Source organism: Nycticebus coucang, chromosome 4, assembly GCF_027406575.1.
Source record: "Nycticebus coucang isolate mNycCou1 chromosome 4, mNycCou1.pri, whole genome shotgun sequence".
NCBI classification, from domain to species: domain Eukaryota; kingdom Metazoa; phylum Chordata; class Mammalia; order Primates; family Lorisidae; genus Nycticebus; species Nycticebus coucang.
Genome location: NC_069783.1, coordinates 124,785,798 through 124,806,152, shown reverse-complemented (window position 1 = coordinate 124,806,152; position 20,355 = coordinate 124,785,798). Strand labels below are relative to the sequence as shown.

Below are 20,355 nucleotides of genomic sequence, written 5' to 3'. Positions count from 1 at the left end.
GCTAGGACTTCCCAGAAGAAGTTGAGATGGTGGACAGCCTTGTCTGGTTCCAGTTTTAAGTGGGAACACTTTCAAGTTTCCCCCATTCAATATGACCTTGGCTGTGGGTTTGTGGCATATGGACTTTATAATTTTGAGGTAAGTCCCATCTATGCCTATTTTGTTAAGTGTTCTTATCATAAAAGGGTGAAAAGGGTGCTGAATTTTGTCAAATGCTTTTACTGCATCTATAGATTTGTGTATGTTGAACCATCCTTGTGTCTCTGGGATGAAGCCCACTTGGTCACAGTGAATTTTTTTTTTTTTTTTTGATGTGCAGCTGGATACAGTTTGCTAAGATTTTATTGAGAATTTTTGCATCTATATTCATAAAGGATATTGATCTATAGTCTCCTTTTTTAGTTGTATCCTTTCCTGGCTTTGGTAACAAGGTGATATTGGCTTTTAGAATGAATTAGAGAGCAGTCTTTCTCTCTCAATATTAAGGAATAATTTCTGCAATATAGGTATAAGCTCTTCTTATAAGATTGGTAAAATTCGGATGTAAAACTATCTACTGTCTGTTCCAGGACTTTTTGTTGTTGTTGAAAGGGATTTTTTTTGTTGTGAAGACAACTTTTTAAGACTCCCTTCTTCTTATGGTTTATTGGAAGGAAGAGGAGGCTCACCTAGATATAAGGGACAAATCAACCAGTATTAGAAGATAAGGGGAAGAAGGGAGGGAAGGAAAAGAGAAAAGGAGGAAGGAAGGAAGGCAGAGATAGAGTGTGTCCTTGCAGCTTGGCATCTGTGGCTCAAGCAGCTAGGGCACCAGCCACATACACCAGAGCTGGCAGGTTCAAATCCAGCCTGGGCCCGCCAAACAACAATGGCAACTACAACCAAAAAATATCCAGGCGTTTTGGTGGGCGCCTGTAGTCCCAGCTACTTGGGAGGCTGAGGCAAGAGAATCGCTTGAGCCCAAGAGTTGGAGGTTGCTGTGAGCTATGATGTCATAGCACTCTACCGAGGGTGACATAGTGAGACCCTGTCTCACAATAAATAAATAAAAAATGAAAAAAAATTTAAAAAATAAATAAATAAATAAATAAAAAATGGAGTGTGTCCTTGCTCTTAGAAAATAGTCAATCCCAGGCCCCAGGCTCCCTCCAGCTCAGCCCAAGCCTTCCTTCCACCAGGCAGTCAACATCCCCTGACCCCAGGGGCAGGCACTACCCAGTTCCTGTAGGGGAGGGTCAGGGTCTGCTTCCCATGCAGCAAAAAGTGGTGAAAGGAGAGGCCAGCTCCGGGACACTCAGGGAAACTCAAGTTGAGAATTCGTGGGGAGGCCCAAGAGCCGCATCTCCCAGCCAATTTTCCTGGCAGCCTTAAACAGAAGGAAAACATTCCTCTTTCAAAGTTCAGCAAAGTTTCTGTTTCTGATAAAAAAAAAAAAAATTTAAGTAAAAGCTCAGTTTCGGTTTCGGTTTCCATTTCCCACCAGCAGGAGGCCTGGCTTCTGAGCTCAAAAGGCAGCTCCCAGAATTAGATCAAGCCGCTTTCTGGAGAGCCCCTCTCCAGCCCTCTCTGCACCTCAAGGAGAGGAGGATAAGCCCCTCCATCGTTTAGCCTCCTGGAGAAAGGCTGGAAGGTGCCCCTTACGAGGCTGGGCAGAAGCGAAGAGGATTTCATCCAGGTCCTGCAAAGATGGCAGCCTCCCAGGATCTGTATGACACCCCTGGGGACAGGCTAGACGCTTTCGTGAGGCACAGCCTTCAGCCCCACGGGGACTGGAAGGATGAAGTGAAGGATGCCTGGCAGAGAATCGAGCAGTTTCTGAGGGATCAGTGTTTCCATGATGAGCTGATTCTGGACCAAGAAGTCAGGGTGCTGAAGATGGTGAAGGTGAGCACTTGGGGTGCCAGGGGTTCAAATCTCCACTCTGCCCCTATGAGACTGGGAGACTTTGGGGGATGGGTCACTTCATCTCTCCACCTCTTTGAAACTCATTTGTTATGAGCAATAAGTGGAATGATTCACAGAAAAGTGCTCTCAAGCAGTAAATTAGTCTACAAATCCAAAGGGTAATGATGATTATCATTATTATTATCATTATTAGCTGGCACTCAGCTCTCTGAGTGCCAGAGATTCTGATGAAATATGGCCAGAAGGTTTCTATCAAATTTATGGGTTTTGTTTCTTGTTTAAGAAACCCATGGCTTGGCACCTGTGCCTCAAGAGGCTAAGGTGCCAGCCACATACACCTGAGTTGGCAGGTTCAAATCCAGCCCAGCCTGCCGAACAACAATGAGGGCTGCAACCAAAACATAGCCAGGCATTGTGGCGGGCACCTGTGGTCCCAGCTACTTGGGAGGCAGAGGCAGGAGAATCGCTTGAGCCCAGGAGTTGGAGGTTGCTGTGAGCTGTGATGCCATAGCACTCTACCCAGGGTAACAGCTCAAGGCTCTGTCTCAAAAAAAAAAAAAGAAACCCAACTTTACCCCGAAGTCATGAAAACAATCTCCTATATTTTTTCTTTTAAAATGGCAGTGACTGGTTATGTTAAAAATTATCTAGCAATTAGGTAACACCAGAGGGTGTTTCGTGGGTTCAAAGGGTTTTTAGGGGCTGACAGTGCAATTCAACACTTATTTACAGCATGGTTTCTCCTGGGAAGGTACTAAATTTTAATCAACACTTAACATGTCACCTACATCAAGGGTGTCTTGACCATAAGTCTAGAGTTTATTCACTTTTCTAGAATTAAAGGCATCTAACATTAATTTAAGTAAATCAGGCTTTCCTTGGGTGCTGTGCTACTGAGCATAAGATGGAAAAGGAAGAACATGCAGGTTTAGAGAATTCTTAAGCAAAAGGTTGAAGCCAAATATTCAGATACATTACTTCCAAACTATGAGCTTCAAGACAGAAAATCAATTTATTTGAATTCAAGTTCCTGCAGTTGCTTAAAGAGATACAGCTTTGCACTTCTGGGCTCTGATTCTTCCAGACCTCTGAGCTTGCTGTCTGCTCTAGACATCTTTGCTTTGCTTTCAGGATCTGAAACAAAAACAAAAAGAAAATTCTCATCAGATCCAGAAGTGGGGTTCATATTCTTTTAAGGATGGGACTAAAGGGATTCAAGTGTTTTAACATATGTTCCAAATAAAACTCAATCTTCTGTCTCTATGGGAGAGGTGCCAAATACCCGTATCTTAAAGTTCCTGTTCCCACCTTTAAAGGTGTTATGTGTTCAAGTGGAGACTATTTATTTTATAAGGGAAAAAAATGAATTTTATGTTTCTTTTTTTTTATGATCTCTATTTTGAGAAGGTGAAACACCCCAGAATAACTATCTCACTTGTTTTGAGCAGCACAGAAAATACTTAGAACAATGTTGCTATGCAGCTTAAGACATGAGTAAACATGAGTAAACAGGAAATAAACATGAGTAAACAGGAAATAACAGATCACATCTTTATTACATTTCATTTCTGTTAGGAGGAAGGGTACATTGCCCAGTTGTACATAAGTCATCATTTGCTTTCTCTCTATCTTTGTCAACCCTTTTAAGCACTAAATTTTTCTTAATTTCATCTAGTTTTTCTGCTTTTATCTAGCCATATTAGGATGAGAGTGCTGTATTTTTCTAGTTAAGTAGTCTTACTCCATTTGATTTCCAACCACTGATAGCCTGGAGAATCTTCTGGGACCAATAGTAACTTGTGCAAGGAGGTCTCTTACAGTGCTTAAACACCAATTCCATCTGACACCCCTGTTCTTCCTTTTCTACTATTCTGTGTCCTCTGATCAAAAAAATCCAATGTCTAAATTAAGGATACATAGTAATCTGAAGACAATATCGCTTCATGATTTTTTAAAATTACACAGTAGTACATTTAGTCACAAAAATACAGGGAAATACAAGCTATACAAAATAATGATCTTACTATTCATAGATAAGTACTATTCACATTTTAGTGCACTATGATCACATTTTAAATGTTTCTAAATTGCCCCGGCCCGCGGGAAACAAAGGGGTCAGTCGAATGAGGGGACAAGAGACACGAAAGAATGAGAGCAAGTCAAGAGTCTGATCAAGCTCCGTCGAGTTTATTTTTCAGCTGGACTTATAAGCACACAAACGAGGAAGTAACTAAGGGCTATTCCTAACAGGGCGGGGAGGGGGCTAGTTTCTGGAAAATTACTAGGAGAAGGACCCTAAGGCGGGGGGTGCATTTTTGAGGAGATATGCAAGGGGAAAGTACCGTTGCTGTTTACGGTTGAATTCCTGAGAATAGTTTGCTCGTAAAATCAAGATAACAAGGGGTATTCTTGTGAGATGTTTTGGCTCCCGGCACTAAATAACTAAAAAATCATTGTATTTCATATGTATTTATATGTATATTTATTTCTAAAGCGCTGGTAAGTTTCGGGTGCGAGCTAAGATAAAGTAAACCCCTTACAAATTACCTCTCTCACAAATTACAAGTAAAACTCTGGACAGATATCAACTTTAAAGTTTGAAAAAGTAAACAATAGCAAGACAGACTGGAAGCTGAAACCAAACTTGAATTACTTGTAACAAGATTATGGTGGAACAAAATAATAAAACACAGAACAGGAGAGAGGGAGTTTAGGAAGAGGCTGGTCAATCAGTACAAAGTTACTGTTAGGAGGAACAAGTTCTCCTGTGGGGTGACTACAGTTAGGGAGAATGTATTGTATATTTCAAAATAGTTAGAAGAGAGGATTTTTGAATGTTCATACTATAAAGGAATGATAAATATTTGAAGTAATGGATATATTAATCATTACACAATGTATACATGTAGTGAAATATCACCCTGTACCCTATAAATATGTATGATTGTTATATGTCAATTAAAAACAAAAAAAAATTTTTACAAAAGACACTTAACAACACAGGCAGATATGAAAAACATTGTGCTAAGTGGAGGAGAAAAAGCCAAATTCGAAAGGTCACTTACCATATATTCTAATTATATAACGTTATAAGGTGTTATCTCATTTTTGATATTATTATCAAAATAATAAAATAACAGGGACTGAAAAGACATGGGTAGCTTCCAGAGTTTAGGGATGGTGGAGGGAGGGAGGGGGGAAGGAGGGAAGAAGGTGTAACCGTGAAGGAGCTATGTGAGGAAGATCTTGCAGTGATGGAATAGTTCTGTATCTTGATTGCAGCAGTGGTTACACAAATCTCCAACTATGATAAAATGTTACAGAACCAAATAGATGCATAACATCAATGTCAATTTCATGGTCTTGTTATTCTACTATATTTGTAAGATGTGAGCATTGTGGGGACCGGCGTGAAGAACATACCAGATCCCTCTATACTATCTTTGCAGCTTCTTGTGAATCTAACTTTATTTCAAAATAAAAAGTCTAAAAAAAGTTGTACCTACACACAAGCATCCACACATACAAAATGTATGTGTATAAAATATGTACACTACAATATGTTTGTCTAGGCCAGAGGCCATCCAGTAGGACTTTCTTTTTTTGTGTGTGGTTTTTTGGCCCGGGGCTGGGTTTGAACCCGCCACCTCTGGCATATGGGACCAGCGCCCTACTCCTTGAGCCACAGGCGCCTCCCCCAGTAGGACTTTCTACCATGAGGGAAAGGTTCTATATATATGCTGTCCAATATATTTAATAACAGCCACTGTTTCTGGTTATTTATTGAGCACTTGAAATGAGGCCAATGAAAAACAGAATGTTTTATTTAATTTCATTTGAATTGGTTTCAATTTAAATAGCCACTTGTAGCTCTTGGCTACCATATTGGATAATGCGTGTCTTCGTGTAGAACATTTACAGGATGGTGTATAAGAGGTTGGTGATCGTGGTTGCCTCTGGAGAAGGGGCTTTGGGGAGGGTTGGAATTTTGCGTTTCATTTAACTCCTTTGACTCGCCTACCCGCTATTTAATTTTTCTAATCAATGAAAAGATATACCAATATCCACAGCAAAGGCCACTGATAATATGATGGAGACCAAAGGCTCCTTTGGGACCTATGTAAACAGCCTAACATAGATGCCTGTGGCTTCGATCTCAACCTCAAAGCATCAGGTCTCAGCAGAGGTGAAGCTCAGTATTGTTGTCTCCTGCAGGGTGGCTCTACAGGGAAGGGAACGACCCTGAACTACAGCTCCGACCTGGACCTGGTTCTGTTTCTGAGCTGCTTCTCCAGCTTCCAAGACCAGGCACAGCTCCGAGGAGTCATCATCAGCTTCATTGAGCAGAAATTGATTCACTGTAGCAGAAGCTTAGCCTACAACATCAGTGTGGCCCAGCACAGAAAAAGGACTGGCACTCCTCGCTCCCTGTCCCTCCAGGTCCAGTCCAGGAAGAAGAGTAGAGACATTCGGGTGGACTTGCTCCCAGCTTTCGATGCTCTGGGTAAAGACAGCCATGGGTCAAGGCCCAGAGAAATTAGCTGGGGTCCCTTCACCAATTGGGCCTCTGAGGAGGTTTGGGGAAATGGAAACCAGTGAGCAGAGAGTAGAAATTGCTCTTTTTTAGGGGAGATGGGACCAGAGCAATATCTTGAAGATTAAGTCCTCCCATAAATGTATTTGCTACCATGTCCCATTGTGGAATGGGGAAAGGGGACTTCTCCCAAAAAATGGATTCCTATGTAACCCAAGGAGGTGATTCTTCTCTGACCCCCTGGGAAACACCAGGTCAAATAAGTTCTTCAGGGTCCTTGGAGTTGGATAGAGCTAGATTGGAATCATCTTTAAAACAGAGACTTGACAGGCACAGTGGCATTTATACGTCATCCCAGCTACTTGGGAGGTCGAAGCAAGGGGATCTATTGATTCCAGAAGTTCGAGGCTATAGCAAACTGTGACCATGCCTGGGAATAGCCAGAGAATTTTGCACTCCAGCCCCAGCAACATAGCAAGACCCTAGACCCTGTCTCTAAAAAAAGTAGGGGGGCGGGTCTCAAGACTTAACAAGTTACATGGCCGCAGGCAAACTATTTAACCCCTCTAAGACTGAGCATGCCAACTTTTTGAATGGGACAATAATATTAAATTTAAATGAGCCATAGGAAACTGACAACATTTGATTGTGTTTGGCCCGCAAAAATGGCTATTTCCTGTGGTTCCACTTAAATGAACCTACTTTAGGGACCTGTTGTGGGGATTCCATAAGTTTAGTCCAGTGCCTGACACATTAAGTTTGTACTCAGTGTTGGATTTTACAATTCTATGTGATTTCTGAGTGTACTACCAAACCGCCTAGGCCTCTGCTTATTTAGTTGCAAAACGGGGAACAGGGTGCATGTAGTAAGAATTGCATAAAGTGATTTATGCATTCTCTATGCTCAGCAGTTCCTGTCCATCTTCCCATCTCAAACAGTAGGTCTACCTAACCCAGTATTTTTCTCTTCCCAGGACCCTTTTGCCCAGACTCTAAACCAGTACCAAAAATCTATGAAGATTTAATAATCAGCTCCGGCTGCCCTGGGGAGTTCTCACCCAGCTTCACAGAGTTGCAGAGGCACTTTGTAAAAAGCTGTCCTCCTAAACTGAAGAGTCTCCTGCAGCTGATAAAGCACTGGTACCTGCAGGTGAGAGTGTGGGTGCTGAGCTAGGAGGTGAAGGGACAGGGGAGAATGGGTGCATCCCAGAGTTTTTTTAAGAGGGAAAAAAAATGGAAATAAACCGATTGTCCAAGGATGGAGGCAGGTTAAGTAATGTATGTGAAATAGCATATTGGAAGGTGTTTGTAAACTATGGAACACTAGCCAATGTTAGGGATGGCCATTCCTAGTGTGGTGGCATTTGTCATTGCTGGACTGTATGCCATTTCCTTCAGAAGTGTAATGTCTTGCTTAGAGCCTCCTGACTCCAATAACACATTCCTCAAGGGCCACAAAATGGTTTCTGATGATCACAAACCTAATTTCCAGTAGGCTTCAGGCATCAGGCATTTCAGATGAGAATAACAACAGCAACAGTAATAATAAAGCTACCATTTATTGATTGTTATTATGTTCCATGATCTACGCTAAGTACTCTGCATATTTTTTCTCATTCAGTCTTTAAAACAACTCTGTCACTGCATGCATTACTCGTATCCCCATTTCAGAGATAAGAAAGCTGAGACTCAAAAGCTAAACAGAGTTGAGATTTGAACACAAAAGTGTCTGACTTTAGAACTTATGCTCTGCACCAACAACACCAAATATTTTTCATAAAATTGTTATTCTGATTAACTGAATATTGTAATGAGTGCATTATTTTTAAAAACCATTCAAAGCCAATTGCAGTGGCTCATGCCTGCAATTCTAACATTTTGGGAGGCTGAGTGAGAGGATTGCTTATGGCCAGGAGTTCAAGACTAGCTGGGCAATACAGGGAGATCCCATCTCTACAAAAAATAAAATAAGATAAACATTAGCCAGGGATAGTAATATGAACCTGTAGTCCCAGCTACTCGGGAGGCTGAGGCAGGAGGATTGCTTGAGCCCAGGAATTTGAAGTTGCAGTGAGCTATGATTGGACTCTGCACTCCAGCCTGGGCAACAGAGTAAGACCCCATCCCAAAAAAGCATAGGAAAGATAGTAAAATTTACATGAAATCTCTGAGATAATACCGTTAACTCTTTTCTTATGCCTCTTTTTACATCTATATTCATATAGCTCACACACAGAGCTCACATAAATTTTAATAGAATCAGGTCACACATACTGTTTTTATAGTCAACCCTTAAAAAATACATTTGCTTACTGACTTTTGGACTTCAACTTTTGGGAGTTATTTATTAATGTAATCTGCACATTTTCCCATTAAATTGTTCGTAAGATCTCTTTGTAAATTATAGATAACCTTTTTATTTTGGGGGGGGACACAGTCTCACTTTGTCGTGAGTACCGTGGCATCATAGCTCACAGCAACCTCAAACTCTTGGGCTCAAGCGATTCTCTTGCCTTAGCCCCCTGAGTAGCTGGAATTACAGATGCCCTCCACAATGCCTGGCTATTTGTAAAGTCAGGGTCTCACTCTTGCTCAGGTTGGTCTTGTGAGCTCAAGCAATCCACCCACCTTGGCCTCCCAGAGTGCTGGGATTACACGCGTGAGCCACCACGCCCAGCCCTAGATATTTACCATTACTTCTTAAATTTGTTGCAAATATTTTTACCCATGTATCGTTCATCTATTGACCTTATGTTATCTTTGACAACATGAATTCAAATTCTTACTTAGACAAATATGTCTGACTTTGTCTTATAGGTTGTAAGTTTCCTATATGACCTGCCACGTATATATACACACACACATATATATATGCAGTATAAATATGTAGCTCTTAATTTTTTCTGATATGTTTAATATTATTTATAATTTATTTTGGTATATGGTGTGATGTTCAGATCATTTTTATTTACTTTATTTTCTTCCAAATGGCAAAAAAGCTGTGCCTGTGTCATTTATTGAATTATGCAGGGCAGCGCCTGTGGCTCAGTGAGTAGGGCGCTGGCCCCATATACCAACGGTGGTGGGTTCAAACCCAACCCCGGCCAAACTGCAACAAAAAAATAGCCGGGCATTGTGGTGGGCGCCTGTAGTCCCAGCTGCTCAAATAGCTTAAGCCCAGGAGCTGGAGGTTGCTGTGAGCTGTGATGCCATAGCACTCTAGTGACAGTGACAAAGTGAAACTCAGTCTCAAAAAAAAAAATTTAAAAAAAAAAGCCTATTGCAAAAAAAAAAGAATTATGCATCCTTTTCCCACTGAAGTGAAACTCTACTTAATTCTGGCCTATTGATTTTGTCAATAAACACTTTCTACCATTTATTCCTATGCCAAAAGTGTAATTTTTTGTTATACCCACTTTATACAATATATCTGAGAAGACAAATATCAATCTCTCTTTTTCTTTTTATCATTTTCTTGGCCTATCCTAGGCATTTGTTCTTGTATATGAATCTTCAGATAATTTTATCCCATTAAGAACATCACTGGGATTCTGAGATTGCATTAAATTTCTGAATTAATTTTGGAGGAACTGAACGTTTCAAACTATTGCTCTTTCTACTTTAACTTTCAATTTGTTCTGAGTTTTACATTTTTCAATGTGTGTTTTAGTTTTCTTCAATTATTTCCTATATTCATATATCATATTGCCTCCTCCATCTTAACTGAACAACATGGATTGGTGATGCTCAGAAGGTTTGTAAGAGACCCCAATTTTCCTCTTCTTTTGAAATGTTGATGGCCTTAGAACATAAGGCCATCTAGATCCCAAGCCATTTCATGGATTGTGCTACATAATGCAACAGAGTAACCTAGAAATTCCCAGGGCATCAGACATCACTCTCATCTTCTCTCTCTTTTCCCTCCTCCTGTCTCCCCAGCACTTGAAATGTAAATATCGAAGAGTGGCATTGCCCTCAAAGTATGCACTGGAGCTGCTGACCATCTATGCCTGGGAAATGGGAACAAACAAAAGTGAGAACTTTGACATGGATGAAGGGCTTGTAGCTGTGATGGAACTCCTCAGAGATTATAAAGACATCTGCATATACTGGACCAAGTATTATGATTTCCAAAACGATGTTGTCAAAAACCTTATCAAACAACAGTTGAAGGAATGCAGGTGAGTATGTTGGTTGCATTACTTTCAGCTTTAAAGAATAGCAAACCTAACTCAAACATCGTAAAGTATTAAGAGAATTGATCAGCTTTTGTAACTAACAAAAGTCCAAAGATAAATGAAGGTTCTGGTATGGTATGAGCCAAATATCTGCTGTGTCATCAAGGTCCCATTCTGTGAATTGCTTGGCTCTGCCTTACCCAGGTTTTACCATTAAATTCAGGCTCATTCCTTCATGGCTGCATCATTTCTGGGCTTCTTTTTTTTTTTTTTTTTTTGAGACAGTCTCATTACATGGCCCTCAGTAGAGTGCCAGGGAGTCACAGCTGACAGCAACCTCCAACTCTTGGGCTTAAGTGATTCTCTTGCCTCAGCCTCCCAAGTAGCTGGGACTACAGGTGCCCGCCACAACGCCGGGGTACTTTTTGATTGTAGTTATTGTTGTTTAGCTGGCCTGGGCCGGGTTCGAACCTGCCACCCTCAGTGCAAGTGGCCGGTGCCATAACCACTGTGCTATGAGCACCAAGCCAGTTCTGGGCTTTTTATGTGGACACATACTTTCGAGCACAAAATGGAGCATCCCAAGCAAAACCCCTCAGATTCACTCCAATCGGGCCAACTTAGGTTACTTCTCTAATCCTGAACCAAGAGCTTCATCTTCCAGGGAGGCCACCTTTCACAGAGACATGCACAATCCCGTAGGCTTGAGTGCCAGAGACCAGAGTCCTGAGCGTGACAGAGATTTGCTCCCCTTCTTTCTCCAGGCCCATTATCCTGGACCCAGCTGACCCCACCAACAACCTGGGAAGGCAAAAAAGATGGGATGTGGTGGCCCAAGAGGCTGTTTACTGCCTGCGGCAGGCTTGCTGCACAACTGTAGACCCTCTCGAGGGTTGGCACGTACAGGTATGAGCCCCTCCCACCCCAGAGTAATGACTAAATGCTGACCTCCCTTTAACCCCACATAAATCCCCTCAACTCTTCCCACCTCATGCAAAGATCCCAGGACAGGGAACAACCCTTTCCATGTAAACATCCCAGCCAACCATGTGTGCAGTTCTTCCCTTTCTGCTATGAAGGGCCTCAGTTCTTTCACCTGTAAAATGGACAGGCAATATCTGTAGCCATTTGAGGGATATAGTAAAAGGATTTTCTCATATACACATGGCTTTTCCCACACAGATCACAGAAGTTCAAAGTCTGAAAACTAAGTGGGATCACAGAGACCAGGATTCTGCTTGTGAGAACTCCCTGAAAGACCCAATTTCCCCAACCTGCTACTCGCAGAGAAATCTTGTCACCAATTCTGCATTTCTTTTTTTTTAATTTCATATTGATAGGAGGGTACATTCAATTAGGTTACATTGTTTGCATTTGTAAGGTAAAGTCAGAATTGAGTCCTTTACCCAAGAAATATGCCATATACCCCTATATAGTACCTGTTAGGTGGAAACTTAACCCCACTCTCCCCACGTTGAATTTGTGCTTTTCTCACATGTGGGCCTGTAGTTGCTGATCTAGTAGTTTCAACACAGTACATGAGATGCTTGCTTTTCTATTCTTGAGATACTTAGGAGAATGATCTCCAAATCCATCCAGTTAAATACAAAAGATACAAACTATCCATCTTTTTATGGCTGAATAGTATTCCATGGTATACATATATCAACAGTTTATTAATACATTCATGAGTTGATGGGCACTTGGGTTGTTTCCACATCTTTGTGATTGTGAATTGTGCTGCCATAAACATTCAGGTGCAAATGTTCTTATGATAAAATGATTTTTTTTTTCTTCTGGGTAGATACCTAGTAATAGGATTGTGAGATCAAATAGAAAGTCTGCTTTTAGTTCTCTGAGGATTCTTTAGACTTCTTTCTAAAAGAGTTGTATTAGTTTTCAGTCCCACCAAAAGTGTATAAATGCACCCCTCTCTCCACACCCCATCCTGCATTTCATATCCTGCATGGAAGGTCAGAGTTTGGCCTGAAGGCTACCCAGCAGCAACTGAAGCAAAGCAAATAACTAAGATATCAGAGGGACCCAACACCCAGCCATGTTCCCTTGGCTGGGAATGTCCAATGGACCAGAGGGCTCCTAGAAGTCAAGCAAAAAAGGGTTAAAAAAAAAAAAGAAAGAAAGAAAAAGAGGGTGGAGCCTGTGGCTCAGTGAGTAGGGCACCGGTCCCATATACCGAGGGTGGTGAGTTCGAACCCAGCCCCAGCCAAACTGCAACAAAAAAAATAGACTGGTGTTGTGGCAGGTGCCTGTAGTCCTAGCTACTCAGGAGGCTGAGGCAAAAGAATCGCCTAAGCCCAAGAGCTGGAGGTTGCTGTGAGCTATGACGCCACAGCACTCTACTGAGGGCAACAAAATGAGACTCTTATCTCAAAAAAAAAAAAGGGTGACACTTGTGGCTCAAGGAGTAGGGCGCTGGCCCAATATACCAGAGGTGTCAGGTTCAAACCCAGCCCCTGCCAAAAACTGCAAAGAAAAAAAGAAAGAAAGAAAGAAAAAGGAAGGAAGAAAGGCAAATTATTGAAAAGGATGCACAATTAAAGTGTGTCTCCCCTCCAGGCATAACCAAATACCATAAAGTCCAAATCAGGACACTTCTAAGCATAAAACCAGGTGATGTTGCTTATGCCAGGACAAGGGACATGCACCAGCACTGTCCTAGACAAACTGGAACACAAAATCATCCTAGATCCAATCAATCTTTTCAACAGCTAGGTCATAATTCAATTAGAATGAAAGCACTTTAGTTTGTACAACCAGTACTGTACTGGTAAATTTTTTAGGATGCTTTCAGACTTTTTCCATTGCAAAAAATATCCTTGAACAGACATCCTGAAGCCTGAAATACATTAAATCATTGGACCCTCCCAACAGCACTACAATGCACCTCTGGGTTAGGTATAATGTCACCACCACATGACAGGCGAGGACTCTGAAGTTCTACATAGGAGGAGTATTATTTGGAGAACTGTCACCAGTTGTTACTCTAGTTACAGGGAGTCAGAGGACAGTTTGACCCAATGATTCTGACGTAACCAAACAATCTTTCCCGGGGACAGTCCTGGTTTCTGCCTATCATCTCACACAATTATTAGTTTTAGAAGTATCTCAGTAGGCGATAAATTATATCATCAGCAGCCAGCAGAAGATGTTGTAGATATCGTATAGGACTGCCCAGATAGATAGTTTTACCTGCTCTTCCCTCCCTTCCAGCGAGCAAAGGACATCCTGGTGACAGTGAAACAAACGGGGGAGGAGGCCTGGATACTCTCAGTGAACCCCTACAGCCCCATCTGGAAAATGAAGGCAGAGATCAAAAGAAAGTTTGGCTTCATTGGACAGCAGCGTCTCTCTTTCCAAGAACCAGGAGGGGAGCGGCAACTTCTCAGCAGCCGGCTGACCCTGGCAGATTATGGGATCTTCTCCAAAGTGAACATCCGAGTGATAGAGACCATCCCTCCTGAGATCCAGGTCTTCGTAAAGGACTCCAGTGGCCAGAGCAAACCTTATGCCATTGACCCTAATGACTCTATTCGCGACTTGAAAGGGAAGATTGAGGAAGCTGGAGGACCTTGTGTGGAAAATCAGATACTGAAGTTCCACGGTCGGAAACTGTGGAATCATCGCAGCCTGGCAGACCTGCAGATTAAAGACTGTGACACCATCATGCTCATTAAGAAAAGCCAGGATTATGGAGATTATGCCAGGACAAGCAACCTGTACTGGGAGCCTGTGGTCTGGTTGCCCATGATGTAGACCCCTATGGTACTATTCCCTGACTCCACTCCTCTCTACCCAGACATCTCTGCTCTTTCTGAAGCATAAATGTGAAGATACCCTTTCCCTTGCTTAGAATCCTCTGGTGGCCCCCCAGTAGAATAAAGTTCAAGGTCTTTTGCTTGGCATTTGAGATATTTGACCATCTAGCCCTTATTCATTCCTCCATCCCTTCCCTCCATGTTCTCATCTTTAAACACTCAAACTTCTAAGTTATTATTTCTCAAAGCATGGACTAGCAGAATCAGCATTCCCTGGGAACCTCACAGAAGGGAAAATTCTCAAAAAAATTCCCAGATTTAACTTGAGATAGATTCTCAGGTGATGGAACCAAAAATCTATGTCATAACAAGCTTCCTAAGTTAATTCTGATGCACATTCAAGTTTAAGGACCACTGTTCTAAGCCTCACACAGCTGATCACATCATCTTCTGCCCCTGCTTTCTCCCTACACCCATGTCAGGCTTCTGTGCAAGCACCTGGAACTCTCAGTGTGTTCCTTTGTTGGCTCATCCACCTCCCCAGCCTAATAGACTTGACAAAACTGTGCCTCTTTCCTTGTGACCTTATAGTCCTGAATGGTACCTGCCTAGTACAAATGCTTAGGACTTGCCTGTTGAATAAATGAATAAACTAATAAATGACTTTGAATTCTTCACTCTTATCTTCATGAAGGTCTCCGTCCAATGCCATTTGAAGTCCCTGTTGTTTGGGGTGCCTCCCAGCCTGTGTCTTGTTCTCTGAAATTGCCTACATTCATCTACACAGGCCCCCTGCTGGAGGAATAGACCTGGTCCCCATGTTCATAGGCAATACCTTCACCCCTCTGTCCAAATATAATTAAACCAAAGGTAGCCAAGAACTGGAAGAGTGGGTTTCTGGGAAGGGCAACAAGAGTGGAGACTCCTTTTAGAAGGCTATTTCAGGCATCCCAGGAGAAGCGATGATGATTGAGGCTGGAGGTGGGGGTGGAGATGGGAAGAGGTAGATGGATTCAATACTCAAAAGCCTTGATGTGGATGGAATGTGGGATGTGAGGGGGAAAAGAGACCTCAAAACTATCTCCCAGTTGTTACCTTTAGGGGATGGTTGATCAGGAGAGGGTTTAAGGAGCCTCCTGGGATACTATTAATAGACATGCTCTGTCATCTTAATCTAGATGGTGGATACAGGGGTACATATGCAAATGCAAAATCTTTATCCAGCCATACATTTAGATATTCAGATTGGGTTCCCAGGGAAGCAAATTCTGAGATGGAAATCATTTCATTGGAGCATGATAGCAGCGTTAGTACTATTAGGTACTATTATCTACCCTAATTTACAGGTGAGGAAACTGAGACACAGTTTAAAACACTTGTACATTCACACATCTAAGTTCAGATTTGAACCCAGGCACTCTAGCTCCAAAGTTCATGCTTGTGACCACTTTGTTGTGTTGTTGACTCACAAGGATGGAGGACTCAGTCTTATTCACCACTATCTCCCTAGTTTGATAGGGGCTAACACATAATAGGTGGTCAGTAAATACAAGCTTAATGAATGACTGATTCTAATAGGGATTAAGTGGAGTCTTGCATGAGGCCCACAACAACACGACACATGGGAAATTCTCCATCCAGTGCCTGGAACACAATAAGTGCCTGATAAATGTAGCAGCTACCAGATGTTAGTAACTCCTTCCCCTGCCCTCTCCAAGTTCTCCTTTCATATCCCAGTGGGGGGAGAGAAGGAAGTCTGAAGAGCTGAATTCTCTCTGATCCTGGTGGTTTCCTTACTCCTAGTCCTAGCTGGACCCAAAGTGACAGAAACAGAAAACGGATGTTATAGCAGCAATTGCTATTCTGCCACGCCTCCCTCCCCCAAAAAAACTCCTTTCTCCCTTTCTTCCACAGCAATGGAATTTTTAGCAAGGCATTTTGCCAAAGGCTAAAGACTACACTTCCCAGCCTCCCTTGCAGCAGGTTGTGACCATGTGATTAAGTTCTGACCAATGGAGTTCAATTGTATTTTAAGCAAGAATTTGCATGTTCATTCCTAACAACCTCCCTTTGTCTTTTGGCTCCAGAATCCCCAAGAGCTGTCACCCTCCTGCTTTATAGACAGGAAAGAAGATGGACAAAAGGTTGTAATTAAAGGACTTGACAAAATTTTTATGACAGTTTCTATCCTTTGGGCTCAGTGCCTGTAGCAGTGGCTAGAGCGCCAGCCACATACACCAGGGCTGGTGAGTTCGAATCCAGCCCAGGCCTGCCAAACAACAGTGACAACTACAACCAAAAAATAGCTGGGCGTTGTGGCAGGCACCTGTAGTCCCAGCTACTTGGGAGGCTGAGGCAAGAAAATCACTTGAGCCCAAGAGTTGGAGGTTGCTGTGAGCTATGAGGCCACAGCACTCTACCAAGGGTATCAAAGTAAGACTCTGTCTCAAAAAAATAAATAAATAAGTGTCTGCCCTTTGGGTAGGCTCAAGACCGGATTTGGCGTCATTTCATGGTGCTCTAGCTACCACATGGGAAAAATGCCTAAGATCCACAAGCCCAACTGAGCTGTTTTGCCTGAATACAAAGAGGTAAATTATAATGATGGTTAAAGGACTCCCTGATTTGCCTCCCTTTAAACAGGAGAGTGTTCACAATTTGGGATACTTCTAGGGGCCCGCAGAAAACAGGTTAATTTAGGCAACATGAACCCAGTCTCACTGGAGGAGAACAGGAGGAGCCAATGAATTTGATCCAGCTCCAAGAAGAGATTCAGAGAAGGAAACCCTAAGGTTTCAGGGAGGAAGGATCTAGAACAGCTGACCCTTCAAGATGTTCCCTCTACACTCTGGATTTACTTCCTTTTCTATCCAGCCTACACCACATGGTCAACCCTGCCAGTGACTCCCTAGCAAATGTCTTCAACTTTCTGCTCATTTGTCCTTAAAATCCATTTACTCTTGGATACTAAGGACCTTTTGGGTTGGCAGTGATAGAGACCCACTTCAAATTGATTTAAGCAGAAATAGATAGAATGTAATGGCCCTTAGGAGTCCAGGGTAAGCTAACATAAGGCACAATTGGGTTATATTAGTCAGGGTTCTCTAGAGAGACAAAAACAACCAGATATATAGATAGGAATTTATTATGGTAACTGACTATTGTGACTATGGAGGCTGAAAAGTCCCATGATATGCACTCTGCAAGCTAGAAAGCCTGCAAGCCAGGGCAGTATGTTTCAGTCTAAGTCTGGATGCCTGAGAACGTGGGGTCCCAGATAATGAGACTCCAAGTCTCAAGAACATGGAGTTCTGATCTCTGAGGGCAGTAGAAGATGAATGTCCCAACTCCTGACAAGAGAGCATGAATTCACCCTTTTATATTTTGTTCTCTCTAGGCCCTCAAAGAAGTGTATGATGCCCACTCAGTGAGTAAGAGCAGATCTTCATTACCCAGTCCACTAATTCAAATTCTAATCTTCTCTGAAAACACCCTTACGGACACACTTGAAATAATATTTTACCAGCCATCCAAACATCCCTTAACCCATTCTAGTCGACACAAAAATTAACTATCACATGGATCCTGGAGTCCAAATGATGCCAAAGGGTGTGTTAGTTTATACTGTGTAACGAACCACCCAGCAGCACCCATTTATTTGCTCAATGATTCTGTGAATTGGCTGAACAGTTTCTGGTCTGATGTAGCTCACCTGCAGCTGGAGGTCTGCACCAGACCCACTTACACATTCAGCTATTCATTCAGTTTCCACTGAGAAAACCAGGATGCCATCACCAGGTCTTTTTTTTTTTTTTTAGATTGACATGAGGGTACAATGTTCAGGTTACATTGCTTTCATTTCTAAGGTAAAGTTCAAGTTATAGTTGAGCCCTTCACACAGGGGGCCTGCTGAACACCCTCACATTGGGCACATTAGGTGAGATTCTGCCAATCAACCTCCCTCCTCCCCTCTTCCACCCACCCACCTTGCTAGTCCATACTTATGTTTAACCAGGTGTTTCTTTATGATCCAACAGGCTAGCCTGAGCTTATGCATATGGCTGCTGAGTTCTACAAGCAACAAGAAGGCAGCCAAGTCCCAATAGGCATGCACTTGTTAAGCCTCTGCCTGCATCACATTTGCTAATGTCTCACTGGCCAAAATAAGCTGCATCCAAGTACTGCTTCAAGGGATGGAGAAATAGCTTCTACCTCTTGTTGGAAGAAATTGTAAAGTCAACATTGCAGAGGAGTGTGCATGCAGGGATGAGGAGAATTTTTTTTTTTTTTTTCAGTTTTGGCTGGGGCTGGGCTTGAACCTGCCACCCATGGCATATGGGGCCAGCGCCCTACTCCTTGAGCCACAGGTGCTGCCCAGATGAGGAGAATTTGACAGCATTGTTTTACCCATTGTTATTATGCATTTTCTCCAATAATCTCTCTCCAAATGACAGGGAAAATGTCCCTGCTTTCCCAAGGTATTCTCTGCTTTCTCACAAGAAGCATCTGTGGGTGCCCACTTAACTGCTGTGATATATGAGCAAGCCTGGAAATTCAAGGAAGTTACCACCCTATGGGGCAACCTTTAACCAATGGAAATACAGGAACCAGCAACCCCTCTTCCACCTCTCAGGTGGACAAATTTAAGGCACATACGACACAGCTCTTCAGAGGGTCCCAATGGAATTAAGCCCCAGTTGCCCACATTAGTAATCAATGTAATAATCTTCCTTGAATTGGCTTTCTCTCCTTCCCAAACCCCTCACCGCCAGTGTGACTGGCCCTGTTAAAATGAAAGACAGACATGCTGTTCCTCTGCTCAAAACTCTCGAAGGCTCCCCATTTCATTTACAGTAAAGCCAGAGTCTGAACAGTCATCTTCAAGATCCCATCCACTTTCCTCCCCTCCTTTTAATACTCAAACCTCGTCCTATTCAGTCATTCCATTCCGGGTATACTGATGTTCCTCAAACCAACCAAGCACTCTACCCACCACAGGACCTTTGCACTTGCAGTTCCTTCTGCCATGAAGCATCCTCTTCCCCGTTAGATATGTGGCTCACTCTTCACCCCCTTTATGTCTTTGCTCAAAAATCTCCTTTTCAGGAGACTTCTCTAACCACTTAAGGTGAGACTGAACCCTAAACACATGCCCCCCACATGGGACCTCTAAATCCTTTTTCTTGCATTATTTTCCTGCTGACCACTTATCACCACCTCCTTTACTACAATTTTACTTATTTATCCTGTTTGTTGTCTGTCTTCACTACTAGAAAGTTAGCACTCTGCAGGCTGAGATTTCTGTCTGGTTACTGTCGTATCCCAGCATGTACTAACAGAGAGTATGTGCTCATTAAGTATTTGTTGAATGAAGGAACTAATCAATGAATGAATAAATAACCCTCCAAGATTCAACTTCTGCTTACTTGTGCAGGTACATCTCTCACCACTCCCCTCCTCATGCTGAAGGGATAGCACACCTGAGTCCCTGGCAGGCACCAGGATTGTTCACTCTTCTCAGCCTCTACCTGTGCTATGCCCTCTCCATCCTCTCACCTTAAGGTGTCTGCTGGCACCACATGAAATTCTTCTAGCCACCTTGCAGTTTTCTGTGTGCTTTTTCCTACTGAGCACACATCACTTTGGATGCTGAGAGTCTATTTTCTTTTATTTGTCTCCTCCACTACTCTGGGAGCTACTTGGGACAAGAACCCTGTCTTATTTTGTCTTCTTAGTGCAACGTCCAACCCCCAGCAGGCACTCAATAAATGTTCAGTGAATGGGTCATTAATGTTAAACCCACTTTATGAGTAGTGAATGTGAGGCTCGAGGAGGCTAGAGTCTGGCAGAAGGCAGGCTGGAATTCAAAGTCTGTTCTGTCCCACTCCGGAGTTCTTCCACCTCACCCTCACCATGAGCAAGTCCCTTCTTTTCCTGAGCCTCAGTTTCCCTAGGTAAGTTG

At 42.6% G+C, this 20,355-nt stretch overlaps 1 protein-coding gene across 1 annotated transcript; it reads left to right on the top strand.

Annotated features, from left to right (window-relative positions):
• The first annotated feature begins 1,471 nt into the window (after window positions 1-1,471).
• LOC128584675 (2'-5'-oligoadenylate synthase-like protein 2) lies at window positions 1,472-15,051 on the top strand. Its single transcript, XM_053589775.1, has 6 exons — window positions 1,472-1,884; window positions 6,121-6,409; window positions 7,414-7,589; window positions 10,379-10,620; window positions 11,382-11,523; window positions 13,849-15,051. Exons 1-6 carry the CDS (start codon window positions 1,687-1,689, stop codon window positions 14,389-14,391), a joined length of 1,590 nt encoding a protein of 529 aa, XP_053445750.1. The 5' UTR covers window positions 1,472-1,686; the 3' UTR covers window positions 14,392-15,051.
• Window positions 15,052-20,355: the final 5,304 nt, after the last annotated feature.